The sequence below is a fragment of the Camelus bactrianus genome, chromosome 19, assembly GCF_048773025.1.
Source record: "Camelus bactrianus isolate YW-2024 breed Bactrian camel chromosome 19, ASM4877302v1, whole genome shotgun sequence".
Classification (NCBI taxonomy): Eukaryota; Metazoa; Chordata; class Mammalia; order Artiodactyla; family Camelidae; genus Camelus; species Camelus bactrianus.
In genome coordinates, this window is record NC_133557.1 from 10,693,747 (window position 1) to 10,718,216 (window position 24,470).

Here is a 24,470-nt window from a genome sequence, read left to right on the forward strand (position 1 = left end):
TCACCAAGGTGTTAGTTCTATTCGGATTTTTTTTTAATGTGTTACATGTCTCTAGTTAATGTGCTCAATTATAGTTATACAGGCATACATTGTTTTAGTGTGCTTTGCTTCATTGTGCTTTGCAGAGATTGCATTGTTTACACATTGAAGGTTTATGGCAACCCTGTGTGAAGCAAGTCTGTTGGTACCATTTTTCTGACAGCATTTGCTCACATCATGTCTCTGTGTCACATTTTGGTAATTCTTGCAATATTTTAAACTTTCTCATTACTATTATATTTGTTATGGTCTCTGATCAGTGATCTTTGATGTTACTATTGTAATTATTTTGGGGTGCCATCAACTGCACCCCTGTAAGACAACAAACTTAATTGAGCTTGTGCGTATTCTGACTGTTCCACTAACTAGCTGGTCCCCCATCTCTCTCCTTCTTGGGCCTCTCTATTCCTTGAGACATAACAATATTGAAATTTGGCCAATTAATAACCCTACAATGAATGACCTCTGAGTATTCAAGTGAAAAGAAGAGTCACATGTTTCTCACTTCAACTCAAAAGCTAGAAATGATTGAACTTAGTGAGGAAGGCACATCAAAAGTTGGGACAGGCTGAAACCTAGGCCTCTTGCACCAAATAATTCACCAAGTTGTGTATGCAAAGGTAAAGTTCTAGAAGGAAATTAAAATTGCTACTCCAGTGAACACAGAAATGATAAGAAAATGAAACAGCCTATTGCTGATGTGGAGAAAAATCTAGTGGTCTGGATAAAAGATCAAACCAGCCACAGCATTTCCTTAAGCCAAAGCCTTATCCAGAGCAAGGCCCTAACTCTGTTCAGTTCTGTGAAGACTGAGAGAGGTGAGGAAGCTGCAGAAGATAAGTTTGAAGTTAACGGTTTGGTTCGTGAGGTTTATGGAAAGAAGCTGTCTTCATAACATAGAAGTGCAAGATGAAGCCACGAGTGTGATATAGAAGTTGTAGCAAGTTATCCAGAAGATCTAGCTAAGATAATTACTGTAGGTGGCTCCATTCAATAACAGACTTTTGATGTAGATGAAACAGCCTTATACTGGAAGAAGGTGCCATCTAGGACTTTTCATAGCTAGAGAGGAAAAGTCAATGTCTGGCTTCAAAGGACATGCTGACACTCTTGTTAGGGTCTTATGCAGCTGGTGACTTTAAGTTGAAGCCAGTGCTCATTTACTAATTCCAGAAATCATGGGGCCCTTAAGAATGCTAAATCTACTCTGCCTGTGCTCTAGAAATGGAACGACAAAGCCTGGATGACGGCGCATCGGTTTATAACATGGTTTACTGAATATTTTAAGCCCACTGTTAAGACCTAAGTGCTTCAGAGAAAAAGATTCCTTTTGGAATGTTACTGTTCATTGACAGTGCACCTGGTCACCCAAGAGTTCTGATGGAGATGTATAACAAGACTAATGTTTTCATACCTGCTAACACATCCTTTCTGCATGAATTAAGCAGTCATTTTGACTTTCAAATCTTATTGTTTAAGAAATACATTTTGTAAGCTGTAGCTGCATTAGATAGTGATTCCTCTGATAGATCCTGGCAAAGTAAATTGAAAACCTGGAAAGGATTCACCATTCCAGATGCCAATAAGAACAATTGTGATTCATGTGAAGAAGTCAAAATATCAACATTAACAGGAGTTTAGAAGTTGATTCCAACCCTGATGAATGACTTCGAAGGGTTCAAGACTTTCATGGAAGAAGTAACTGCATATGTGGTGGAAATAGCAGAATTAGAAGTGGAGCCTTAAGATGGAACTGAATTGCTGCAGTCTAATGATAAAACCTAAACAGATGAGGTGATGCTTCTTATGGATAAGCAAAGAAAGATGGAGTTTACTCCTGGTAAAGATGCTGTGAAGATTGTTGAAATGACAACAAAAGATTTAGAATACTACATAAACTTAGTTAATAAAGCAGTGGCAGGGTTTGAGAGGATTGACTACATGTTTGATAGAATTTCTGCTGTGGGTAAAATGCTTAACAGCATTGAAATCATTCATGAAAGGAAGAGTCAGTTGCTGTGGCAGACTTTACTGTCTTATTTTAAGAAATTGCCAATTGCCACCCCAGCCTTCAACCACCACTCTGACCACTCATCAGCCATCACGAGATAAGACCTTCCATCAGCAAAAAGTTTATGACTCGCTTAAGGCTCAGATGATGGTTAGCATTTTTTACCAAATAAATTTTTTAAAATTAAGGCATGTGCGCTGTTTTTTAGATATAATGCTATATAGCACACTTAATAGACTACAGTGTAGCATAAACATAACCTTTATATGCACTAGGAAACCAAAAACTTTGTGTGACTTGCTTTACTATGATAATCGTTTTATTGTGGTGGTCTGGATCTAAGCCCACAGAATCTGCAAGATTTGCTTGTAATAACTTTCAGTATCCTCTCCAGTAGTTATTTCATTTGTCATTTTGGGGTCTGTTTTTTTCCCCTCTCTCTCCCTTTTTTTTGGTTGTTATGGATCAAATTTTTTTGGTTGTTTGCATTCCTAGTAGTTTTTTGTTGGATGACATTCATTGTGAAGTTTTCCTTGGATTCTTGTCTGGATATTTTTGTATTCATGTCAGTATTTTTGAGCTTTGTTCTGAAATGCAGATAAAGTTACTTGGAAATGTATCTTTTTGAGTCTTTGTTTTTAGCTGTTAGGTAGGGTTCCTTCCTGCCTTTGTTTTTATAAAGCTGTACAGATTTTTTAATTTCCTTTTCTTTCTTTTACAAAAATGACCTGTATATGTTCTTTTCATTCATTCTTATTTAATGCTCATAACAGTCTTTTTCCTTACAGTTCTAAGATTTTTACTCAGGCAATAATTACCATCTGGCCTAACTGTTGCGTTAGTCTCTTAATTGGTACTCCAGTTTTCAAATTCTTTCCGTCTCTAATGTAGTGTTCACATTGCTGTCAAAGTGATTCTAAATTACAACTTTGATAATGCCACTGAGTTGCTTTTCAGTGCCTACAGCAGTGGGATTCACATTTAAAAAAAAATTATTCCCCCAGTGGTAATAAAAAAACCTGTGTGCATGTGTGTGTGTGTGTATATATACCATACACTTGTTCATTTACACATTATACATATATATATATATATACCACTAGATGTAAGTTATAAATATATGTATCTTTTATAAGTATGTCCATTATGAAGTACACCCTAAAACAAATTTTAAAGTATTATAAAATTATACTTTGTTTTTTAAAGTGATTATAGTTAACTTTAGAATGGAATTATTAAATGGTAGAGGATCTATTATTTTTCAGCTAGTCTCATCTAGTTATCTTATCTTTGAATGCTTTGGGCTGACTTCTTTTTGGGTATGATTGCTCATCGTTTACTTACCTGATGAAGAGTTTATATTCTTGGTGTAAAAAGATCAGCTCTGTTTTCTCAGTGTCCCTTGTACTTGCATTATCAGTATTACTTCAAAACTGTCTTCTCTTTGTGGTAATGTTTGTAAGCTTGGTTAAAACTAGATAATAAACTCTCTTAATCCACCTGACTATACATATGAAACATGCTGAAAACAAAAGAATTTCAGGATACTGAGTATGTTGTAGGGCTGATGTAGACTTGAGAAAGGGCAACAGTATCAATCTATATACAGAATGGGTAAGGCTTCATTTCTTATGTTTTTGGATTAAAATATGCATTTATGTGCTTTTTATTTTGGCAGTTACTGGCCCCATCGATAGACACACCTGTGCCTGCTTTTTCTTAACATTTTTTTATTGAGTTATAGTCATTTTACAATGTTGTGTCAAATTCCAGTGTAGAGCACAATTTTTCAGTTACTGCAGTTATTGTGCCTAATTCTTGATCACCTTCTGATTCTTCTGTTTGGTAAAATAGTTTAGACATTTTAAATCAGTTAGCTTTTGCTGTGTAACAAGTCATCCCAAATGTGATGCTTTGAAACAACAATTGTATGTTTAACTTCAGTTCCTTGTGAGAATTGGTTGAATGGGCTATCTTTCTGGTATGATATGGTTCAGATTATTTGAGATTATCTGGGCTAGATCTCTCAGGTATCCATGGTCAGCTGGAGGGATTGGCTGGGGGGCTGGCTCTGTTAGGCAGAATTTTAAAATGACCCTAATAACACATTCCTCTCTATAATCTCTTTCTCTGGCATGGGAGTGAGATTTGCAGTTTGCCTTCTCACCAGTAGGATATGGCAGAGATGAAAAGATTTTGCAGATGTATTTAAGATCCTTTGTCAGTTGACTTTAACTCAAAGAGAGGTAATCTTGAATTGACCTGACCCAATCAGGTGAACCCTTTAAAAGAAGATTTGAAGGTCAGAGATGGAAGAAGTAAGCTGCCATATTGTGAGAGGCCCACATAGCAAGAATTGCAGAGGTCCTTAGGAGCTGAGTAAAATACCCCAGATGACAGCTAGGCCACAAGAAATTTTCTGCCAGTAACCGTGTGATCTTGGAAAAGGACACTGAGCTCCAGAAAAGAAAGCAGCTTGGTTGACACATTGATTTGAAACTTATGAGTGAGCAGAGAACCCAGCCAAACTGTGCTCAGATTCCTCACCCATGGAAATTGAGATGATAAATGTGTGTTGTTTTAAGTCACTGAGTTTTTTGGCAATTTTCTATACAACAGTAGAACACTAATATGCTTGATAGTCTAAGGTGGCCTCACTATAATTTTGTCTTTTCCAGAATGGATTAAAATCATACAATATATTACCTTTTAAGATTGGCTTTTTTACTCAGCATAATGCCTGAGATTTATCCAAGTTGTGTGCATCAGCACTTCCTTTTTACTACCTTATTGGGTAGTATTCCATTTCATGGGCATACCATAGGTTGTTTATTCACTCTTCCACTGAAGAGCATTTGGGTTGTTACCAGTTTGAGGCTGTTACAAATAAAGCTACTGTGATAATTTGCATACAGGTTATTTCTTTGGGATAAATATCTGTTAGTACAATTGCTGAGTCATATGGTATGTGTGTATTTAACTCAGTCTGAAACTGCCACACCGTTTTCCAGAGTGGTGGTACCATTCTTGTTCTCACTAGCAGTGTATGAGTTCTGCTTTCTCAACAGCGCTTGGTACTGTCAATATTTTTACTTTTATCCATTCAAATAGCTGCATAATAGAATCTCAAAAGGCCTTTAATTTGCATTTCCTTAATGGCTAATTATGTTGAATATCTTCCCATGTACTTTTGTTCCATTTGAATATTTTTTTTTGGTGTTTAAGTTCAAGTCTTTTGTCCATTTTCTAATTGGATTGTTTTCTTATTATTCATTGTGAAGTGTTGTAGATATAAATTATTTGTCCGATATGTGATTTGCAAATATTCTTCCAGTATATGTAAATACAAAAATTTCTTTTTTTTTTTTTTTAGGAATATCTTTCATAGAGGAAAAGTTTTGAATTTTGATGAAGTCTACTTTATGAATTTTTAAAGTTTATAGATTTTTTTTTGTAATTGTGTGCTTCATGTCTGAGAACTCTTTGCCTAACTGGATAAAAATTTTCTCATTTTCTTCTAAAAGTTTTATGTTTTACATTTAGGTCTATAATTTCTTTTGAGTTTATTATTTAATTAGGTGTACATTTATGTTAAGGTTTTTTTGGTTTTGTTTTTTGGCTTTTTTTTTTTTTGCCTATGGGTGGCCACTTGTTCGAACGGCGTTTGTTTGTAAAGAATATCCTTTCTCTGTCAAATTACTTTTTCACCTCTGTTTTAAAAAAAAATCCTGGCCATAGTTTGTAAAAGGTTCTTTTGGTCTCTTTTCAATTTATCTATATGTCTGTTCTGTCAGTAACATATTATCTTAATAACTGTTGTACAGCCGTATGATACACTGTAAAATCAGGTCGTGTAATTGCTCCAACTTTATTCTTTTTCAGAATTGTTTCAACTGTTCTTGATACCTTTGCCTTTCCATGTAGAACTGTCTTAACTATATCTACGAAACTTTTTGTTGAGATTTTAGTAGTAAATACATTGAATTAATTGATCAGTTTGGAAAATTGACATCTTAACTATGTTGAATCTTCTAGTCTATGATCATGGTATGTCTTGTCTTGTCTTTTTTTTTTAGATTTTTTTGATATTTTCAAACCTAGCATTTTGTGTGTGTGTTTTTAGCATACAGTCTACATGTTTTGTTAGATCTATACCATAATATTTAATTTTGAAGAAGTTACTGTAAATGGTATTGTGCTTTTAGCATTGGTTTCTACTTACTGATTTCTAGCATACAGAGAGTATTGAGTTTTGTGTGTGTGTTGACCTGTATTCTGTGAACTTGATAAACTCACTTATTCTAGGTTTTTTCTTTAGATTCCTTGGGATTTTCTATGTGGACCATCATGTCATTTGTGAATAGAGCCAGTTTTATATGTTCTTTTTGATCTGTGTGCATCTTGTCAGGTGGCTCATATTTCATCTTGTCCTGTTACTAATGATACCTACTTTTATCCCTTGGTTAAGGAGCATCTTCCAGACTTCATCACTGTAAAACCTCCTCTTTTTCCCTCTTTAGTAACTATTTTTTGGGAGGGGCTTTGAAGCTCTTTGATATCCCATTCTTCTAAATTTTGGTTTATTTGTATGTTTGAAATCACGGTTTTCTGTTTTATTCAGTGGGTTATAATCCATTATTACTCATTTAGATGTTCAAATTGTCCCTGATTTGGCTGGTGGGAATTTTGTCACTCTGGCTTCTGCGTTTCTTTAACATATTTCCATCATTCTTGGAGTACTGTCATCTTTCTGGCAAAAGATGATCTAGGCTCACTGTGTACTTTCCCTGCTGTAGCCTTATTATTGTTTCTCCATGGAGTCCTGGTTCTTTTAATGTGTAGTGGTATTTAGAAATCAAGATCTAGGTTTTAGATATGCTTGCAGTTCTTGGGGTCTTGCCAATCCCAGTTCCTCTCAGTAGGAAGAGGCTAAGGAATATTTGAGTGTATTTACATACATATATATATGTGCACTTACATCTGTATTTATGTCTAGCTTTATTCAAAGCCATAAATTTGCACTAATAACACAAATTCTAATGCAAGCCTACAAAGTTCATTCTACTTTTCTCCCTTTCCATGTTTGTAACTTCTTTCTCCAGCGGTGAGAATCTGACTCCTATTTTTCCTATTATTTCTAATATATCTCTAATATATTTACTTGTTTAATCTTCCCACTCTCTTCTATGACTAATCTTCTCTCCCATCACTGTTGCTGCCCTCCCCTCATGAAGATGCCCTCTTGACCCCTCTTGGACTCCAACACTCTCTGCTGGGTTGGCCCCCCTGGATGATGGCCTCACCTGCTCAAGCTCTGATCCCCTACAGCAGTCTGCCTTCTCATATAAACGCCCTCCTCATCCATCTTGGGTTTGGATACCCTACCCCTTGTCATTCCTCCTTTGGAAATTTCACCCTTCTTGAGCTCTGATTCCCAAGCAATGGGGCCCTCATGTGTGGATACTGTCTATTCCCCACTCAGCCTCTGACGTCCTACTCTTGGCCGCTAGGGCTCCTCTCCCCACCCTTCTTGTACACACCTAATGGAAGGAATGAGTAGTTTGGGGAAGAAAATAGTGGCCCTTCCCTTTTAAAAAATTAGTTTTTGGGTTTTTTTTGGTTTTCATTTGTAGATTTTTAAATTAATATAGTCTACATACAAGTCCTTTGTCAGATACATGTATTGCAAATTCTTTTCCCAGTCAGTAGGCTACCTGTTCATTTTCATTAAGCTGTCTGATTAGAAGTCCAGTTTTGAGAAAGTCCATTTTATCAAATTTTTAAAAGTACACAGTTAATGTTTTTAGAAATCTTTCTTATCCATGACACAAAAATACTTTATTATCTTTTCTTCTATAGAAGCTTTCTATTTTTGGCTGTTTAAGTTTGGCTCCCTACTTTACAGCTAATTATTTGCTCAATTCTAGAATAAAAATTTAATAGTTTCAGAATTACCAATCCATTTCACTGTGAAAAACAAATTAACTAGAGTTCAGTATGTTCATAGTTCATTTAGTTCTTTAGCCCAAGTGTATGTAGTTAATATGCTGTGTTTAAGAAACTTGTTGCTTGGGTTAGATCCACCCCTGCCACACCCCTTCAGTGTGGTTGTGTCAGTCATTTGAAATATATAAAGCAAAAAATTTTAAAGTATCACAGTATTTTCTCTTCTCAAGGCTGTAGGAAAACAGGCAGTTTCTTACATTGTTGCTGGGAACAGATAATCAGCACAACTTTTTTTTGAGGGGAATTTGTCTATTAACAAAATTATACTTGCACCTACCTTTTGACCCAGCATGTTTCACGTCAAGAATTTACCCTGAAGATACATACACCTTCACTGATATAAAAGTACAGATTCACAAGGTTATTCAGTGCACCAGGGTTTCTATTTGTAAAATATTGAAAGCCATCTAAATACCTGCACATAGAGAAGTAGTTGTATAAGTAAACTTTGGTACATCTGCATTTTGGCATACTATGCTGCTGAGAAGAGAATGAGGAAGAATATCTATAAAAAGAAAGAGTGATTTCCAGGATACGTTGTTAAGTAAAAAATGTATTTTGCACTTTGCCTATCTATAGCATGCAATTTTTTGTCTAAGGATGAAGGAGAAATTAGATATGTATATTATCATTTGTGTAAAAAGAGACATAAGAAAAATAAATCGGAAAGTAACAAGATTGGTTACCTAACCAGGGGATGCGTAGGAATGGAGTAGAAAGTTACGGGGTGGGAGGGAAGAAAGGGATAAAGGGGACAGTGTCAATTCTCTTGAGTTTGACCTTTTGTGTAATTTTGACTTTTATAACTATGTTATATTTCACATTTACTTGAAAAGTAAAATAATGAAGATGAGGAATAAAAACCAAAATGCATTACAAGCAGAAAAAATGAAGCCTAAAGCTGTTAATAGCTGTGAAATTCCTCTTATATGGCCAAACACATCAATTTCATTCTTTCTGAAGGTTGGTCCTGTAGCTGTCTCTTCTGTTCCCAGTATGGACTGTTGGAGAGTAACCAACTGTTGTGGTTTGTCCAGGGTTAAGCAATTTCCTGGGGCACAGAACTTGTAGTGCTAAAATCAGGAAGGTCCCAGGCAAACTGAGGCAAGTTAGTTACCTTGTCTGACATGCATACAGCTGTTTTCCTGGGACTTCTCTGATTCTCACCTTAGGAATTTTCATCACCTTTCTCCTGTGTTATAGCCTCTCTTTCCTGTATCTCTTGCGGCCGTTGTTTTTGTTGTTCGTTTATATAACACACATTCTTCAGTTGCTTCCTGAGAACAGGTGTAGAGGAGGTAAAATTTTTGAGACCTTCCATGTCTTCAATCTATGTTTCATACGAATTACTAGTTTGGTTCAGAATTCCAAAAGATGTTCTTCTATTACATTCTCCAAAACTGCTCTTGAGAAGTGTGATGATGCCATTCTGTTTCTTTGTTATGTGATGTGTTTTCTCTGACGGGAAGATTTTAGGATCTCTTTCTCAATCCTGTGTTCTGAAATTTCATTGTGTGGGGCTGTGGAATGGGTCTTTTTTCATTCATTGTGCTGGGCATTTTGCCTTACTAAACTTGGAAATTCAGATCTTTTAATTTCTCTTTCTAGAACTTCTGTTTGTTGTATGTGGGACTTTTCTTGATGCAGCCTATTTTCTCTTTATTTTGAGTCACTTCTCTGGGAAATAACCTACTGGTTGTTGATTTTTTTTTAAGTCTCATTTTAAATTACTAGCACATTGTTCATGTTCTCTGATGTTCCTTTATTATTTTTTTTAAATGGCATTCTGTACTTGTTTTTGGACTATCTCTGTGAAAACATTTGCTGTGAAATCTTCATTATCTCAATTTCCTTTCAGTTCCTCCTTTTGTTTTTTTATTTTGGTTGCTATCCTTCAGATAACAGTAGCGCTTACATATCTGGTAGTCCTTGATAGGTCATTCACAGTGAGAACAGATTCTGTGCTTGCAGGCACTATTTTCTGGCTGTGACAGAGTGGGAATCTAGATTTTTTTTTTTTTTTTTTTTGGCATCCCCCAATTATCTGAACCTTAAAGGTGTTTTCTTTTAGGCTGGTTACTTTTTCCAGGAAGAAGAATCCTCCCATCTCTTGCAGATAGTTGACAGTAGGCCGGGGTTAGGGATGTAGGGCTACACTGTTTGGAGAGCTTTGGGAACCACGTTGGGGAGGAGGGCTGGCGCTATAACCATTTTATATGTGGTTTTTGACTTACTAGTCTTGTTTAGAATGTGGCACCTCACTCCCTGCCCACTCTTTGAGCTGGTTTCTATTCCAGAACCTCTTTCCAGTCAGAATATTGATCTCCTGTTTCCTTCTGGAGCTGGAGAAGGGTATTGCCTGACTATTTGGGGACAAAGAAGAGACCTGAGAGGTCTAAATTCTTGTTCAGACTTCCAACCAGTTCTCCAGTTTCCATTCCCATGCCTCACCTCTGTTTGCAGTGGTTCCTGGTACGTCTTAATCCCTGCCCCTTGAGGGGTTTGCATTATAACTTGCTTGCTCTTTGTGGTTTTTCTCTCTGCAGCCTTAGACTTCAGTTTTCTTTCTCCTGCTGAGTTGGTCACTTCTTGTCTTCCTGCTCTCCATCTTCTAGAATTCTGTTGAGATCTATCATCTGTGGCCTTTTTCTTCCCTCTTTCTCTTTGTGTATTTATACATTTTAAAATGCAGTCATTCTATTGAGGCTTCAGGAATTTGCAAAGAACTGTGTTCATTTTGCTGTGCTTAAATGGAAGCTGCAGCCTTTGTGCAGAGAAAGTGGGAAATACCTTTGATTTCCATACCAAACCCCACCCTTGTTACCCTGCGTGCCATCCAGGCCTGTGGCCCTTGTCTTTCCCAGTAGCAACCAACCACTGTTGTTGATTTAATGCGCATCCTTCTTATTCATAGGTATTCATGAAAAGTGTGTGGTTTGTTTATATAGATGTATTTTTATTCTTTTGGTCTACTGTTTAATACTATACCATATAAATATATCTCATTTTACTTTTCCAGGCCCCTATTGTGGATTTTAAGGTTTTTCATTATTTTTCCAGTTTTTCATTATTACAAACTGTAATAGTAAAATTGCTGTAGTAATCATCCTTTTACTTTTGTAGTCTCCATATGCAAACGTGTGAGAATTTTTCTAGGAGACGACTTCCCTACCTTTTAATGGGTAAAATGGAGGTGATTCGGGGGTACTCTGTGGGCTTGAAAACCTTTCATTAAATTTTCTTTACATACTAGACCTATGATGAGAAAAGTAGAATTATAATACTTCCAAACCTTTTCAAAAATGTTATCAAGAAACATGCTTTTTTAATGGTTCAGTAACTCCTTATTAACAATACTGAAATCTGAAATATTTTGAGAACTGGAAAAATTTATTTCTAACTTGTTTGGCAGTAAAAACCTGATTTGTCTTTTGAAGCTCATTTGGTGGCAAAACTGATCTAGACTAACAAGGTTACTTTAAACCTATTACTTCAATTGATATGTGTATACATGTTAATTCAAAAAATATTAATGTATTTGATTATGGGTTGCTGGTGGTGTTAATATATGATATATTGCCATTTAAAATGTAAGAATTAAAAGAAATTCTAAGAAATCTTGAATTCTTAAACACACGTAGATGCAGTGGTTTCAGAGGAGGGATCATGGACCTGTGGTCACCGTCAGCTGCAGCTTTGCAGATGTGGGTGGCAAATCACAGACAAGAATTTTGTTTTATTTCTGATTGATGAAAACTCCTTTCTTGTCATTAATGAGCTCTTAGACCAATTTCTTCTTTTTAATCTGTGTTCGAAGAGTGGTTCATTTTTTAAATAACAGCTCTTCCTTTTCTTTCTTTGACAGCTGTAATATTGAAATTGCTTGTGATAATGCAAATGGGTTTCAAATTGAATAGAACTTTCTTATATTAAGTATTTTTAAAATGGATAAAGCCTTTTTCTCACATACACAGGTTTTTTTTTTTTTTTTTACCCAGAGGTTGCTTTACTAGTTCTGATTTTTCTTTAGGATTTACGTAACAGTGAAAACATCACTAATGGACTGTTGTTTAAAGATGAATTTTAATTTTGGATCTTTATGCCTTGTGTATACTTGAGTATTTTTTAATATGGTTTTTACACATTTTGATTAGATTCATCCATGTTTTCAGAGCTGTCAGTTAAATTTCGTAAGCTGCTTTTTATCCAGGTTTATTGGGATATAACTCACAGACTGTACAGTTCACCCCTTTAAAGTGTACAGTTCATTGGCTTTTAGTATATTCATAAAGTTATGCAACCATTACCATTATCTAATTCCAGAGCATTTTCATCACCTCTAAAAGAAACCCCATACCCTTTAGCAGTCATTTCCTATTCTCCCTTCCCTCACCCCCTAACAACCGCTAATCTACTTGGATAATAATAGCTTTGTAAAAAAGCAAGAAATCCCATCTTAACTGTTCAAGCATGTCTTGACTATGATCCATTGCTTGTCCCTGTACAGTCAAGTTCTACACAAAAAATCCAGTTGAGCGTTTCATTGGACTCTGCAAGTCAATTTGAAGAGGCTTTACTCAACATCTTTACAGTGCTGTTTTCTTAATCAAAAACATGGCATGGCTCTTCATTTATTTAGGTTTTAAACTTTTCTCTATTTTAATTTTATTTTTTCATAAAATGATTTATTTCTTTTGTGAACTTTATCCCAAAGTAACTTACTCTTTGTTATAAATTACATTTTCTAATTGGTGGTGTTATTACTGATGTTAGATTTTTAACGTGATTTTGAATCTTACAACCTTGCTGAATTTCTTACTGGGTCAGAATCTCTTCGATCTTTGTGTAGATAATTATACTTAACCGGAAATTATGATACTCTTGTTTCTTCTAATCCCTTCTTGTTGCTTTTTATTATCCATTGGTTAGGAACTCCAGTATACTGTTGAATGGTTGGTATGTTCTTAGTTTTTAATAATTTATATTAAAACCTCTCAGATCAGCCTTCCCTAAGAGACACTATAGATTTCTTGCTCAGGAAAGGTTAGTCATTCCCATAAAGGAAGGAAAGGCATACCTGAGATTTGCTTTTTGTTTTTTAGTTAATAACCTAGTCTTGGGCAATCTAAACTTCACTGGTTTAAGTTTTAATCAGTTTTATTCATATATGGGGCTTGTATTCGCAGTGCCTTTTATTTTATAAAACATTTGACTTATGAGAAAATATTTTGTCTGTGTTTTTTTTTTTTTTTATTAATGCTGGTTGGTTTTTTTTTCCCCATCACTAGCCTCTTTTCCAATTGCCTTGCCAAATTGTGTATTTTAAAAGCATGTATTTGTGTTAATAGGTGAACATGGGTAAAAATTATATGGCAAGTATTCTTTGTACTGTTTTGTTTTTTACAGGTTTTCTTTAAATTTGAAATTATTTCAAAATAAGTGTTTAAAATGTATTTATTTATAAAAGTAATACATGCCCATGATCAATATTAAAAAGTTTCTAGAACAGCTATAATAAAAAAGACAAATAACTCAATTTTTTAAAATTTTAAAAAAATTTTATTTCTTTAATCTTTTTTTTGAGGGTGAAGGAGATAATTAAGTTTATTCATCTGTTTATTTAATGAAAGTACTGGGGCTTGAACCCAAAACTTCATGTATACCAGGCATGCACTCTATCACTGAGCTATACCCTCCCTCCCAAATAACTCAATTTAAAAATGAGCAAAACACTTGAACAGACAGCCTCTAAAAAGAAGATAGGATAATGACCCATAAGCACATAAAAATGCGTTTGATATCTTTAGTCATCATGAAAATGAAAATTAACCACAGTAAGGTACTCACTGCATTAGAATGACTAAAATAAGATTGATAACACCGAATGTTGGTGAGGATAGGAACTCTCATATAGTACTATTGGGAGTGTAAAACTTTGGCAGCTTTTTTTTTTTTTTTTTAAATTAAGTTAAACATTCATCCATCCTATACCCAGCATTTCTACTTCTAGGTATTTACCCATGAAAAAAGAAAATATGTTGATAAAAAGCTGTATCCAGGAATGGTCAGAGTTGCTTTGTTCATAATAGCCCAAATCTGGAAATAACTCATGCTTCAACAGGAGAATAGAACAAACGGTTGCATAGGAATGATACTCTGTAATAACAGATAATGAATTACTGATGTATATACAGCAACATAGTTGATTCATAAACATTAGACTGAGCAGAAGAAGCCAGACACAAAGGAGTACATACTGTATGATTCCATTTACATGGAGACCAAAAATAAGCAAAACTAATTTTCAGTGATAGGAATCAGAGCAGCCTTTGTCTCAGTGGGGTAGGAGGGGCAGTGTAGAGTGGGGATTGACTAGGAAGAGGGCACAGGGGAACTTTTAGGGGTGTTGGATGTGTTCTATATTTTGATAATGCATTTGTCAAAACTAATCAGATGGTATACTGTGCATTTCACTCTTTGTAAATTATACCTTAATTTTAAAAAGTAAGGGAAAGGACATAAGGACATTGACCCAAGGACATTCTCCTACATAAACACAATACAGTTAACACACTCGGATATTTAACACTGATGCAAATCTACCATCTACAGTGCAGTTCACATTCAAATATTATGCTATTGTCTTTTACAGCATTTTTAATACTGAGGCTTTAGTAAAGGATCGCACATTATTTTTATTTTTTAAAGTGTCTTCATGTAAAATATCCTTGTAAGAGAAATTTTGAAATCTTGAGTCCTGGGGCATATTTTCTGGTGCCTGTAATTTCATTAAATTTCATTTAGCCTATTTCATTTTTGTCAAACTTTCTAGAGTTAATGTTCGGGAAGTTAATGGTATCAGACTTCTAAGTTTATATGGAAAGATTAATGATCCTTAAAAATACAGAATTAGAATTGCAAATCTTGCTTTCGTTTTCTTAAAAGTTTTGTTCTTCTGTTTGCCCTTTACTGAACCTGTATGCCTTTAGAAATTTTGGGTTGTTGTTTGAATTGCAAACAATTGGGTAGTATTTCTGTTGGTTTAATGAATGAGGTTTGTAATCAGCTCTAGGTTTCCCCTAGACTCTGGGACCTAGGGGAAAATTTGACTTAGCTGTTGGTGAAGCATTAACAACCTGATTTTTCTCTTTAAATGTTAATTTCTTGATCACAAAAACAATACACATTAATTGTAGAAAATACCCCAAATCAAAAAGAAAGTGAAGGACTCACAACTTTACTGAGTTTTAGAGGTGGTGCCAAGTAACACTTTAGGAAATAAATATTTATGTCATCTTTTGTCTATGCAAACACGTTCACACAATTTTCATTTTTTAAAACGATGGAATCATCCTGTATAAAGTTAACTGCTTAATTCACTTGCATCATCTCATTTGTCTTGTCATTAAGTATTCTACAGCTTTATTTCAAATGACTATTTGTTAGTATTCCTTGATGGAAATAACTGTAATTATTTTTGTCAACTTTTTTATTGTAGAAATATAAGACAGTAAAATGCATGGAACACAAATGTTCAGCTTAATGAATTATTGTAAAATAATTATCCTTGTAACTGCCACAGATCAAGATACCAAACGTGGCCAGTAGCTAGGAGGCCTTGAGTTCCTCTACCCAGTTAAAACCCCCTTCATCTCTTAGACATAACTACTATCCTGACTTATGGAAGTTATCTTCTTGCTTTTCTTTAGTGTATCCCACCTGTGTTTGCATCCCCAATGTTGTACTTTAGTTTTGCCTGTTTTTTAACATTCATCTATGCTATTGTGAGTAGCTGTAGTTCATTCATTTTTTATTACTGTATAATAGCTATTTATTGAGTATCAGTCAATACATTGATCAAACCATGTATTCATTCTGCTGATGGGCACTTTGGCTGTTTATAGCCCAAGTTACAAATGACACTGCCATGAACATCTGGATATGCTTCCTGATGTGTATATGCATGTTCTTCTCTAGGGAATCCAACCCTGGGATTGATATTGCTGGGTTATAGGATGTTTGTATCTTCAGCTGTACCAGATAATGCCAAAAACTACATTCTTAAATGTTTAGGATCCATTTTCAGTGTACCTATTCCAAATCCTTATTATTACTACTTGGTATTGTTTAATTTTAGCCATTCTTGTGGATATGATGATATCTCATTGTGGTTTTTATTTGCATTGTTTTGTGTCTTCCTTACTGTTAGTGAGGTTAAATACCTTTTCATGTGAATGTTGGCCATTTGGATATCCTCTCTGGTGCAATGCCTAGTTCATGTCTGCCTGTTTTTCTTCTAGCTTGCCTTTTTCTTAGTGATTCGTGTAGTCTAGGGACAAGTTCTTTATTAGTACGTAAGTTGCAGATCTCTTCTTCACCTCTGTAGGTAGTTTGCTCTTTTCACTTCATTAATGATGTCATTTGCTGAACAGAGGATCTTAATTTTAATGTAGTTCAACTGATTGGTTTTCTCCTTTAAAGGATTAATGCTTTTCATGCCCTGTGTGTGTACGTCTTAGAAGCATTGAGTTAAAAAGTATGTAACATTTTTAGATTTTTGCTTACAGTTTACTTTCCCACTGGCTGTGCATAAACCTTTTTATACACCATTTTCATGCTCACCAACAGTGTATATGTGATTTTCCCACACTCTTGCCAGAACTGGAGTTTTGGGGTCAGTTTTGATAATGTAGTAGATCTCTTTTCTTCGTTAATGAGTATTTTATCTTAGTTGCCGGTGTGATTCAGAGAATAAATTGTGCATCATTCCAGTAACATGGCAGTCAATAAGCATAATTGCAAGATTAATACTAAAAATATCTTTTAGCTTTTAATTCTGAGGAGCATTCATGGCTGGTAGGGAAAAGCGATAAAGATATGAAAAGCCATTTTCTTTTCTATTAGTTTAAGCCAGCATGATTTTGGCTTAAATTACTGAAAATAAATTGATGAAGACTTAATATAGTAGTCCCCCGGAAGTTCCTCTGGGGAAATATGCTCCAAGACCCCAAGTGGCTGCCTGAAACCCTGGATCGTACCTAATCGTACATTACTATGTTTTTTCTTACATACATGTCTACATACCTATGATGAAGTTTAATTTACCAGTTAGGCACAGTACGGGGATATAAATTAGGCACAGTAAGAAAATACAAATTAGGCAGAGCAAGAAGTACCACCATCATTACTCCTGCCTTTGGGGCCATTAAGTAAAGTAAGAGTTACTTGAACACAAGTGCTGTGATACCATGACAGTTGATTGGATAACCACGATGGCTACTAAGTGACCAGTGGGCGGGATATGCTGGACAAAGAGATGATTGACATCCCAGGTGTGAGATGTCATCCTGCTGCTCAGAACAGCGTGCAGTTTGAAACGTATGGGTTGTTATGTCTGGAGTTTTCCATTAAATATTTTCTGACCCTGGTTGATCATGGAATGCAAAAGAAACCACAGATAAGAGGGGGAATACTATATAGGAGATCAAGGGACCCATGGAATCGGTGAGTTAGAGCTTTGTGGATTTCCCTTATAAATTTCTGGCATATTTTTAAGCAGCAGAATCATGATTTTACCTACTCTTTTCCACACACTTTTATTCAAAGACAACACCCCCACCTCAACCTCTCTGCTCCTCCTCTCTCCAGCCCCCAATATTCATTCATATCCTTTCCTGGTTTTGAAGTAGCTCCTAAGCTCCTAAGTTTTCCTTGGGAATAGGTAGTTTAATCCTGAGACTCCACAGAAGAACCTGCTAGAAGAAGTGTTTGTTAGGAGATGAACTTTGGAGTGGAGCTCTCCTCTATGCTCTAGCCTTGTTTCTACTCTTAGTTTAGTTTAGATCTTCATCACTTTTTGCTGGATTTCTGTCATATTCTAACTTCCTCCTGCCTCCAGACTTCCCATGGTTAATAGAATGAAATTCTTAAAACTCGGATCATTCCCCTGGTTATCCTTTTGAGACTTAAAAACAGTCACAGTCTTTTTTTCTTCTTCTTTTTTTCCTTTTCAGTTTTATTCAGTAGAAAAAGTCACAGTTTTAATCCCTCAGCAGAACGTCATAATTGTCACCGGCCTCTTGCTCTCTCCCTGTCTTCCTCACATAACCAGTTTTCCACACACCTACTGAAATCTGTGAATTCCTTTGAGTGGAATGTTCTTACCCCATTACCTAGAACTCCCTTCTTCCTCCCCACTGCCAACCTATTTGCCTACTAGCTAACTTCTTTCAAAACCCAGCTCAAGCAACGCATCTCCTTGCAAACCTTACCTCCCTGATCCTTATTCACTTTCTGTACCCCTATGCCCTCTCTCTCTTCCAACTCATTGAATTTGATGCTCCCTCTTCTGGGCTGCCACGGCTCTGTCTGTATGTTTCCATCCCTGTGCTTTGCATTGTTACAGATATGATTTTCTCCTCTACTCATTTGAGCTCCTTGAGAGGAGGGCCCTGATTCCCCTCCTTATACCCCATCCTCCCACCAGGAACTAGCATGATGTAGCTTATAGGATGCACCCCATAAACGTTTAATGGACGCAGAATTAGATATCTAACTTTCTTGATATATGTATGAAAGAACTTTGTGAGAAAGAGGTCAATTAGAAAGGGATAGGAATTTAATCAACATTCTAATCCCTCTTCTCCAAAAGTAATAGCCATTTAGGAATGACTGCTGTGCTTGTAGGATTTGTAGGGTTTGCTCACCTGAGTTGTGCCTTGCTGTCACAGAAGGATGCCCTGCAGTGGTCTCGCAGTCCGGCTGCAGTGGAGGGAGAGGAGCCAGAGGACACAGCTGATGTGGAGAGCTGTGGGTCTAATGAAGCCAGCACTGTGAGTGGTGAAAATGATGGTAAGTATCTTTGACAAGATGGGCGGAGAGCCAAAAGCAGTTGCTAGGGGCTAACCTTTATTTCCCTCTCTTCCAGTTTCTCTTGATGAAACGTCTTCTAATGCATCCTGTTCTACAGAATCTCAAAGTCGGCCTCTTTCCAATCCCAGGGACAGCTACAGAGCTTCATCACAGGTAGGGAGGAAAGTTGGCGACAAGGCTGGGTGGGTACATGAGGCCAGGCACAGGACAGGACTCTGTCCTGCAGTTCACTGTGCGTGTTTGAAGAGTAGAGAAAATCAGTTTGGTCCAAACCTAGTATCACTGTTAGTATCACTTAGAAGTGGGCCATGGGAAAAGTGGGTAATAGACCTGAGAGCAGAGCTGTTTGTTTTTTTCTCCTTACCATGGATGGATAATTTTGTTTGTTTTTATGGTAAACATGGGAACAGCCAGGAAGAAGTATAGCAGAATGGGGAGAACATGAGCTTAGGAGCCAGCAGTTTGAATTACGGCCCTACCACTCACTAGCCTTGGACAGATTCCTTACCTGTAAAATGGGGAGAGCAATAGTCTTTTCAGCTTGGGGTCACGCTCGGCACAGTGGCCAGCAGCTGGCTCAGTGGCGTGAATCACTGCTGCTGTCGGCATTACCTGCCTGTGCTGGTTGAGTACTAACTCTGTTTTACAAGACGGTGGAGACGTGGTCAAGAGGGACTGCTGTTGTGGCCCTGCAGGTGACTCGGGCTCTTTCTGTATTCCCTCTGGGAATATAGGCAAACAAGCAAAAGAAAAAGACCGGGGTGATGCTGCCTCGAGTTGTCCTGACTCCTCTGAAGGTAAACGGGGCCCACGTGGAATCTGCATCAGGTATGTGTAAGCTCGTGGTTGTGATACTCCTTCCTCAGGTCCTGGGGACCTGTCTCCCTCTGGCAGCAGTTTCTGACCTGGCTAGTGCCATGTCAGTGGAGTCAGGAGCCCCTCCTCTGGCAGGCAGCGCGCTGTGGTGGTGAGACCTGACCTAGGTTCCAGTGCTGGGCTCTGCTGGGCGCCCTCCCCTTTGCCTCACAGGGCGGTCGTGAGGGTCCGATGAAGGTGTGTGCAGGTGCTTTGTAACAGGTGCAGTGCTGTGCAAACTACGATGGCGGTTTGGCATTCTTACATGATATTTTAAGTCCAGACCATGAGGTAGTGATCTCTGACAGCCTGAGGCCAGGCCATGGAAGCCAGCAGCATTGCTGGCCACGTCTCAGGGAGAGCTGGGAGAAGTAAGCTTGTCTGAGAGCCGTGGGCGTGGCGTGTGATGCTTTTGACCGGTGGAATGCTGTGCCTTCAGGGTTCTCAGGCCGCCACGCCGATGGCGAGAGCGGCAGCCCGTCCAGCAGCAGCAGCAGCGGCTCTCTGGCCCTGGGCAGCGCTGCTATTCGTGGCCAGGCCGAGGTCGCCCGGGACCCTGCCCCGCTCCTGAGAGGCTTCCGGAAGCCGGCCACAGGTGAGTGGCTTGGCACTCATTTCTCTGCCTGTAAGGGGGCTCCTCCAGGCCTAGAGAGAAGATGATGTCTTCTGCTCCACTTCCTTGCCAGTTGATTTTTACTTCTTGGGTGGCCCTCTATTTTCTGTTGGCTTTTTTACCTTGCATTTTGGTTATTTTACATATAGATCTTCTCTGCTAGACTCTCAGAGAACTCCCTGTGGGCAGAGATGGTGCCACATTGCTTGTACGTCTCTGTAAGGGCCTAGCCTGTGCCTGCCTTGGTACTGCTTAGTAAATGCTCAAGTGAGTGAAAAATTGCTTCTGAGCTTCTCAGTGAAGAATTCCAGCATTTGTTTCCTTTCTTTGGTAGCATCCTGCCAAGTTTGTTCTCAACATCTGCAGTCTCTGTCAGATGTCCTTTTTTATAACTAGTCAATATGTTGAGTGGAAGCCTATGCTGAATTTGGGGAATGCAGACAAATTCAGTAGTGTGTACCTCCCATCCCCAGCAGGGCTATTTGCAAGGCTAGTATGCTGTCTGCTATTCCAGGATTTAATTCTCAAAGCCCAGATGCTGGTTTTTTGTAGATGGGCCACGTGAAACCATTAAGAAGACGAAACCTTGGCTTCTGAAAGTTAGACTAAACCATTGCCCAAGTGGCATCTAGGTTTGCTGTCTTGCAGCTTCTCCAGCTCATCAGCAGTGCTCAATCTCAAAGTCTCACAGATCTCTCTTCCATTTGTTGGGCTTTTGTGAGAGGTATTGACATTTCAGTGGACTTTAAACAACCCTTAGTACCTTTCTGCATGGTGGTCATACCTCTCCAGCCCGTTCACAGAAGGCTTTTGCAGATTTTTCTGTTGGACACTCACTAGATTCACTTTTAGACAACTTCCATCGTTTCTCCCGTTGATTTTGTGGAGGGAAGCTCATAGCCTGTCCCCTGCCTGCCTTTCTGTGGGTAGAGTATCCTGTTCAGGCTGTGACACAGCATGGTGCAGTCTCATCTGAGAGGATGCAAGCCCAAGTGTTCTCTTAAGGTTTATGGTAGCAACAGTAACCCGAAAAGAATAATAGTAAGTGATAGGTTAGAGTGGACTGGACGATTCAGCAGATCATGTGCAGATAAGCTCTGGGTAGCGTGGGTGCTGCCACCAAAGTTTTTCCTTAGTTGGCATTTGTTTTGTTTTGTTTTGTTTTGAATTAAGAAGCTGAAAATCTATACGTTGCTTCTTACTGCTTCAAAAATCACAGGTCCAATGAAGCGCAACAGAGGAGAAGAGATCGACTTTGAGACGCCTGGGTCCATTCTTGTCAACACCAACCTCCGGGCCCTGATCAACTCCCGGACCTTCCACGCCCTGCCGTCCCACTTCCAGCAGCAACTCCTCTGCCTCCTGCCCGAAGTGGACAGACAGGTGCAGATGCGCAGCTTCCTCTTTGCCTCTCTCTGGGCAGGCTTCTCTTCTCTTTCTAAGTTTGTTTATTTATGGGGTTTTGTTTCTTGATCCTTCTAGGCGGGAACAGATGGCCTGTTGCGTCTCAGCAGCAGCGCACTGAACAACGAGTTTTTCACCCACGCGGCTCAGAGCTGGCGGGAACGCCTGGCTGATGGTGAGTAGACGTTCTCATCTCAGTGGCTTAAGAGGTGCTCACCATGTGTGGTGTCACTCATCTCCTGGTAGTTAAAACCTGAACAGTCATTTTTCAGTGATTTTTTTTTTTCAAGGAATATTTAGTATAAGGCAGGCTTTCCTCGAGTAGATACAGTGGGTGTGAATGTGGTCAGTACCGCTGAAGGAGGCACAAGAGTATTTGGGCTTTTACTGTTTTGTGTGTGTATAGTCATCTGTGTTGCCTCTTCGTTGTTAGAACTGCAGTCTCCTGTACTTTCCAGTAACCATGGCATTCTCTGGGTGGGTGGACGAAAGTGCACCATGGCATTGACCTGCATGTGAAGTTCCACCAGGTGCTCTGTCTTTTTAGACATTACCACTGGGAATGATTGCTCTTAATTCGATTTTGTGGGGAAGCTCTTTGGGGATAGCATTGGGAGGTCCCCAAGACCCTCCCCAGGTTCAATGATTTGCTAGGAGGACTCACGGGACTCAGCATACAGTCGTACTCACGGCTGTAATTCATTGCAGTGAAAGAACACAGAACAAAATTAGCAGAGGGAAAAGACATCTGGGGTAATGTCCAGGGAAGCCAGGTGCAAGCTTCCAAGTCCTCTCCCAGTGGAGTCACACAGGACATCCTCAGTTCCCTCAGCAAGGAGTTTGACCACATGTGTGAGATGTAGTCTCCCGGGGAAGCTCATTAAGGACCTAGTGCCTAGGGTTTTTATGGGAGCTCATCATGTCAGAAGCCTCTGCCTGGCACATCCCCAAATTCCAGAGTCCCCAAAGGAAGGCAGGTGCTCACTATAAACCATCTTGTGTGCATAAACTGTTTCGGCACAGTGACCCGTTCCTGTCAGTCAGGGGGATGGGAACCCTCCTGAACTAAGTAAGTTCCCAGATGTCAGCTGAGGGCCCACCTTGTCAGCAGGTCTTTTTAGGCCTGCTGTGTTGACTTTTTCCTGCATGGGGAGTCAGAATGTTACTCTTGTTTGTTTGTTTCTGTTTCGCTTTTTTGATCAATGCATTGCTTGCTGTTGAAGGACCAATTACCCAAGGGTACACTTCCCTTGTAGTAAACTTGTTAGTTCTGTGCTGAGAAAGAGCATGATGTCAGAGACCCTCCAGAGGAGATAGGAGCCAGCGAGGGTGGAGAAGAGATTTCCAAACTCACCAGAGTCACATGTTATTTTGAAAACTCCTGACGTGGTAGAACTGCAGGATTTGGCTTTTCACAAGACAGACCTTAACATCCAAACGCACCACTGTTTGGTTTCTCTCTAGGCGAGTTCACTCATGAGATGCAAGTCAGGATACGACAGGAAATGGAGAAGGAAAAGAAGGTGGAACAATGGAAAGAAAAGTTCTTTGAAGACTACTACGGACAGAAGTAAGGCACTTGACGCCCTGAGCCCTGGTCTGGCTTGGGGGGATAGCGGCCGACGTTCAGTGTCGTGCTCGCTGCTGTGTCGCACGGGCACGTGGGGATTGCATGACACTTGGCTCATTTGCCTAATGCCATCACAGGGAAGCTGACAGAGGTTTTCCTATGGTCAGTGTCATAGACCATGCAGGTTTTTTTTGTTCTAAGATAGCTGATATCTGGGTGTATATTATTCATGGAAATAAAATAGACATGCCCTCTCTGCCCTGTAACTGATGATATGAGTTTGATTTGCAGGTTGGGTTTGACCAAAGAAGAGTCGCTGAAGCAGAATGTAGGCCAGGGGGAGGCTGAAATCAAGAGTGACTTGCGTGTCCCAGGAGAATCAACACGGCCACCGCGTGGTCCGGCCACCCGGCAGCGAGACGGGCATTTCAAGAAACGCTCCCGGCCAGATCTCCGAACCAGAGCCCGAAGGAATCTGTACAAAAAGCAGGAGCCAGAGCAAGCAGAGGTTGCTAAGGACACACAGTCTGTGGCACCAGACATGCCCCTCTACAAGGATGGGGAGGCTGAGAAAGACTCAGCAGGGGCGGGTGGTCCCCACCCCCCTGGCACATCCTCTGCAGCACCCGACCCAGAGAGTCCCGAATTCCCGGCGGAGACTGGGGCTTCGCGGATCCAGTCTGATCCAGACGACCTGGCACGTGTCTCTGCGTCTCCAGACAGAGTTCTCAGCTTGCCTCAGGAAGCTGTGGATCTGGAACCCAAGGATCAGAAGAGGAAATCCTTTGAGCAGGCGGCCTCTGCATCCTTTCCCGAAAAGAAGCCCCGGCTTGAAGATCGTCAGTCCTTTCGTAACACAATTGAAAGTGTTCACACCGAAAAGCCACAGCCCACCAAAGAGGAGCCCAAAGTCCCGCCCATCCGGGTAGGAGGCTGTTTGATTCCTAGCTGCCCTGGGCCCAGTCCCCTTTGAGGAGCCCCTTGGCAGGGACAGAAAGCCCTGGGTCCTTGTGTCAGTTATGTGGGAGTGTAGTGCTCTCCAAGAGAGCCGTTCTTGAGGCTGACTTGAATATCAGGGATAAGGTTCTTTTCTTCCTCTC

General features: G+C 39.1%; 1 protein-coding gene across 5 annotated transcripts in view; it reads left to right on the top strand.

Moving 5' to 3' along the window:
• The window catches only part of ASXL1 (ASXL transcriptional regulator 1), a 60,640-nt gene that overhangs the window by 31,066 nt on the left and 5,104 nt on the right, over positions 1-24,470 (top strand). For 3 of the 5 annotated variants that reach the window (XM_074347111.1, XM_074347112.1, XM_010960874.2), the window contains 8 exons: positions 18,787-18,907; positions 18,984-19,081; positions 19,663-19,756; positions 20,223-20,378; positions 21,616-21,779; positions 21,879-21,975; positions 23,265-23,370; positions 23,662-24,295. In XM_074347111.1, coding sequence (XP_074203212.1) covers positions 18,787-18,907; positions 18,984-19,081; positions 19,663-19,756; positions 20,223-20,378; positions 21,616-21,779; positions 21,879-21,975; positions 23,265-23,370; positions 23,662-24,295 — 1,470 coding nt within the window. Of the gene's footprint in view, positions 1-18,786; positions 18,908-18,983; positions 19,082-19,623; positions 19,757-20,222; positions 20,379-21,615; positions 21,780-21,878; positions 21,976-23,264; positions 23,371-23,661; positions 24,296-24,470 lie in introns of those variants that run through there. The other 2 variants (XM_074347113.1, XM_074347115.1) reach the window with 2 other exon arrangements.